At 63.3% G+C, this 4903-nt stretch overlaps 1 protein-coding gene across 1 annotated transcript; it reads left to right on the top strand.

Moving 5' to 3' along the window:
- The first annotated feature begins 369 nt into the window (after positions 1 to 369).
- On the top strand, positions 370 to 3782 carry CD79A (CD79a molecule). The gene is made up of 5 exons (XM_080827810.1): positions 370 to 476; positions 1893 to 2213; positions 2439 to 2557; positions 3110 to 3178; positions 3308 to 3782. The coding sequence occupies exons 1-5, from the start codon at positions 398 to 400 to the stop codon at positions 3425 to 3427; spliced, it is 708 nt and encodes a 235-aa protein (XP_080683936.1). The 5' UTR covers positions 370 to 397; the 3' UTR covers positions 3428 to 3782.
- Positions 3783 to 4903: the final 1121 nt, after the last annotated feature.

Raw genomic sequence — 4903 nt, 5'->3', positions numbered from 1 at the left:
CTCAGAGAGGACATGAGCTCTGCCTAAGGCCAGTGTGGAGCAGAGAGCAGGCTCAGAACCACCACCCCAACAGACCGCCTGCAGGCAGGGGCACCTCAAACTCTGGCTCCCTGGGGCTTCCTTGCGAGGACTGGTCTCTTTCCCCTCCCTCCCAACAGCCTCCCCTCAGGGGAATTGTGGCCACAGGTGCAGGGAGCAGTTTCTCTCCACCCGGGGCCTGCAGCTCACGGGCAGGGGCTGCCCCAGGGGCCCAGAGCCGAAGGGCCCAGCAGTGGGGCCATTGGAGCCCATCTCCGGCAGGGCTGGGCAGGAAATAGGGCGGGGTTTCGGGCCAGCCGAGGTGGAATCTGGTACCCCAGGACTGCTGCAGCCCAGACCAACCAACCCACTGGGAGAGATGCCTGGGGGTCCCGGAGTCCTCCAAGCGCTGCGTGCCACCATCGTGCTCCTCTTCCTAATCTCTGCTGTTGGCCTGGGTACGTGGCTGACAGGCTGGTGCTGGGGGAGGAGGTGGGGAGCAGTGGGGTGGGGAGGACTGAGGAGGCTGGAGAGAGGGCCCAGGCAGAGAGAAAGGCCCTGCTTAGGGGGCGAGGAGCCAGCAGATGTGGGGGGCGGTGCTGGGAGAGCCCCTGAAGAAGCCTTCCCGGGCAGGCTGCAGGGCCAAGGGGAGGCCGGAGGGGGTTCAGCAAAGTTTAAGGGGCGTCCACAGCCACATGGAAGGAGACAGGGACGACAGACGACTTCCCCACCCCCTCAACCCCACAGGTCAAAATAAGGAACTAAGGTTGCCCTTGACTGAGCTTCAGAGCTGGGGGCAGGAAGGGGACTTGGGGGGTAGGACTCAGCTTCAGTAAGAAGAAACCGCTTTCTCTTTCTCTGCCTTGAATCTCAGTCACCCCACTGCATAGGGAGCCCCCTTTCAGTGCTGGGGAAGGGGGTGCCTCATCCACGCTGCCCTCCGGGCTGCCTCACCCCCACCCCACGCAATGCCAGCTGGTGGGGCTGTGACCACTGGGGCTGAGGTTGCTGCCTCTCTCCCCACCTCTTCCTCCTCCTCTCTTCCTCACCTCCCACCTCCTCCCTCCAGAAGAGGCCGGCCAAGCCAGCTCTATGGGCTGGCCTTGGGGGGGCTGGAAGCTGGGGGTTTCCTCAGCAGCCAACCACCTTCCTGAGGCCCTCCCCTAACCCCCAGCCCAGCCGCCAGCTGAGGTCACTCCTGACCCCCAGGTTGACAGAAGCAATGAGGGGTGGGCCTGAGGTCACAGGGCAAGGCGGGCCCAAAGGCTCAGGGTTTGAAACACCAACCACTCTTGCTGCCCTCATGATGCCAGGCAACAAATTTGCCCTCCCTGGGCCTCAGCTGTCCCACCTATAAAATGGGTTAATGAGAGACCCTACCTCTAAGGCTTTTGTGAAGATTACACCAGAAAAGGACCAGGTGTCAGGTGGGGCTGGGGACTGATGGGAAAGTGAGCCTGGAAGGCCTCCAGGAGGCGGTGAGGCCCAAACGGATTCTGGACAGAGCTCCCTGGACAGGGGCACTTCTGCCACTAGGAAGCCAAATATCCAAATGCCTGTGAGTTCAGTGGGGCCAAAGCACAGAGCACAGGTGGGGAGGGTGGCAAGAGGCACACTGGAGAGGTGGGGGGGGCACTCATGGGGGTGTCCTCGTCCCCGTCCTCCACAGGTGTGCCCTCTCTCTGCTCCCCTCAGTACTACTCTCCCCCCAGAGGCAACCTCACTCCCAGCACCATGGGCCCCCTCCCCCAGCCCCCTCTCCTCCTCGGGGAGTGTCCTCAACCCCCTACCTCCCCACACACGCACCCTGGGCTGCTGCCACTGCTGGGCCCTGGGTCCCCATCACAATCCCCAACCCTTCCGCGTCTCTGCAGTCCCCAGGTGCCAGGCCCTGTGGGTGGACGAGGGCCCGCCCTCGGTGACCGTGAGCCTAGGGGAGGAGGTCCACGTCCCGTGCCTGTACAACCACAGCAGCCGCGACAGCACCTTCAATGTCACGTGGTGGCGCATCATCCAAGACAATGCCACCTGGCCCGACATGTTCTGGAGCTACGGCCAGGGCCCCCGCAGCGAGCTGAGCATCCAGGCCACGAACAAGAGCCACATAGGCCTGTACAGGTGCCGGGTGGAGGAGAAAGGCCTCAACCAGAAAGTCAACCAACAGTACTCCTGCGGCACCTACATCCGAGTGCGCGGTGAGCCAGCCAGCGGCGCCCGCCCCCTCGCACCCCACCCCTGCCCCACCTGCGCGGTGGGGGTGGAGCCGGTGCCCCCCTCCCTTGTGGACATCCTTGCTTCCCGCTCATGCTCACTGCAGGTGGGGGGCTTTGGTGGTCTAGGTCTTGCCGGAACAGGGCTGGGATCCCTGGCGGGTTGGGGGTGGGAGGCCCTCGTGCTCTGAGCGGCTCCCCTCCTCTCAGAGCGGCTCCCCAGACCCTTCCTGGACATGGGAGAGGCCACCAAGAACAACCTCATCACAGCCGAGGGCATCGTCCTGCTCTTCTGCGCCGTGGTGCCTGGGACCCTGCTGCTGTTCAGGGTGAGCCCCTAGGGACTGGGGCCCTCTGACGTGGAGGTCCCCCTAAAGTGGGAGAGTGACAGCACCCTCACAGGACTGAGGGACACCTGAATTTGTAAAGGGCGCGGGGCCCAGAGGCGCATCCTTGCTCGGTCCCTTTGCAGGGTTGTCCTCACTCCCCCCACCGCCAGGTGTACCTCACTCTCGCCCCCCACCCCCAGCCATGGTGTCTCATTCTAGCCACCCCCCCCCCAGGAGCTCAGGGGCCCTCAGATGTGGCCAGGGAAGACTGGGGACTGGCTGTCCTCCTGGAGTCTCTGAATTGCTCCAGCCCTGCCTTAGGTGACAGTCCAGCCACTGCTATTTCTAGGAGAGCTGTTTTTTGTGCAAAAGCAGTAAGGCCGGGACCCAGAGACACCTGCCACTCACCTGCTGTGTGGCTTTGGGCCCAGTCCTTACCCTCTCTGGTAAAGCACCTCTCGGCACCCTGGAGTGTTGTTCGGGGGGGGGGGCGGGGGGAAACATATTTTCCCACACACCCTCTCACTGAAGCTCCCAATCACCCCCTCCCAGAAACGGTGGCAGAATATGAAGTTTGGGGTGGACGCCCCAGATGACTACGAAGATGAAAACCTATATGAGGTGAGCGGTGGGTGGGGACAGGCAAGGGGCATGTGCATTGAGGTTCTCATGGGGGTCCTCCCTGGGGTTGTCTGGGGGCAGGGTCTGGGCATCAGGGCACTGAGGCCCCTCACCACATGTTCACCCCAGGGCCTGAACCTGGATGACTGCTCCATGTATGAGGACATCTCCCGAGGCCTCCAGGGCACCTACCAGGACGTGGGCAGCCTCCACATCGGAGACGGGGATGTCCAGCTGGAGAAGCCGTGACCCTGTGGGCTGCCCTGGCCGGCTGGGCTGCCAGCTCTGGTGTCCCCCTCCTCGCCCCCGCCCCCACCGCCCCATCCGGTTCTCTTTTCATCATCTTTCCCGGGAGTGTCCTGACTCAACTTCCCCCTTGAGCGTGTCTGCTCTTCTTCCTCCTAGCCTACACTCGTCCCGCTGCACATACCCCAATTCAGCCCTCCTCCCGCGGCTTTTCCCAGCCTCCCCCCCACACCCAGCGGGTAATGAGCCCTTAATCGCTGCCTCCAGGGGACCTGATTGCTGAGCCTCGTTAGTGTCCCCTCCCCCTCCCTGCTCTGTCATGGCCACTTAGTGATAATAAATCCCTCCCTACTGCAGACCTTGGCAGGAGTCGTGGATCTCATGGGGATGCTCCCCTCTTCTGGTGGGACCCTGGAGTCCAGGCCTCCGGCCCCTTCTCTCTTAAACCCAGGATCCTGCCCCCACCGACCCCCCCACCCCCACCCCTGCCCACTCCCTACACCTGGGGCCAGGTAACCAGACAGAAATAAGAAGTGTTTGGGGAAGCGCCTCACCCTAGGCTAGGTCCCTGAGCAGGCAGGGGACACAGAAAGGAGGCAGGTGACCATATTTATTTATTCATATTTCAGTCCCACAAACACAGGCGCCTGTCTGGTGGGGCTGGTACCCCGTGCTGACTCCAGCCAGGCCACACCTTTTCTTTTCTGGGAATGGACTTGCAGCAGGGGCATCTGGGGAGAATCTGTGGCTGTCATCTGGGGACTGGGGTGGGGGGCACAGGGACGCAGGGTTTCTGGGGGAAGAGACAGACAGACACAGAGAGATAGTGATGGAGAGACAGAGCAAGTGAAGAGAAAGACAATGAAGGGACAGGGAATCAGGGGGGGACAGAGAGAAAGCAGGAGACAGAGAAGGGAAAGAAAGGTCCATAGAAAAATGGACACGGAGAGGCTGACCCCTGGGACTCTAGAGAAAGGAGTGGTTGGGGAAATGACCGAGGCAGCCATGCAGAAAGATACTGAGACCCGGAGAGGGGAAGACAAGAGATGCGACAGAGGGGAGGGCCAGCGCGGAGAAGCAGGGGCCGCGAGCGGGAGGAAAAGACCCCCCACGGAGAAAGGAGAGCCAGAGGGGCAGACAGAGAGGGACGCGGACAGAAACACGCAGGGCGAGGCAAAGAAAGGAAGACTAAGAGACCCAGACGGAAAGCAGGGGAGGCTGCGGCGAGACGGCCCCCATCCCGCCGGGGACGCGATAGCGGACACCGGGTGGAGGCGAGAAGCGTGGAGCCCGCGACCCGCGCGGACAGACAGACGGACAAAGCCGGGAGGAGCCGGGCGGGGTCGGGGCGGGGCCGGGGCCGGCGGGTCCCCCGCCGAGCGGGGAAAGGAGGGGCCGGGCGGGCGGCGAGAAGGGGAAGGAAGCGGAGGTGCCGGGCGGGCGCGGGGCGCGGGCAGGAAGCGGGGAGGGGCGGCGGGG

The sequence above is a fragment of the Martes martes genome (genome assembly GCF_963455335.1).
Source record: "Martes martes genome assembly, chromosome: 17".
NCBI lineage: Eukaryota > Metazoa > Chordata > Mammalia > Carnivora > Mustelidae > Martes > Martes martes.
The sequence above is the reverse complement of the archived record's forward strand: the minus strand, read 5'-3'. Positions and strand labels throughout refer to the sequence as shown.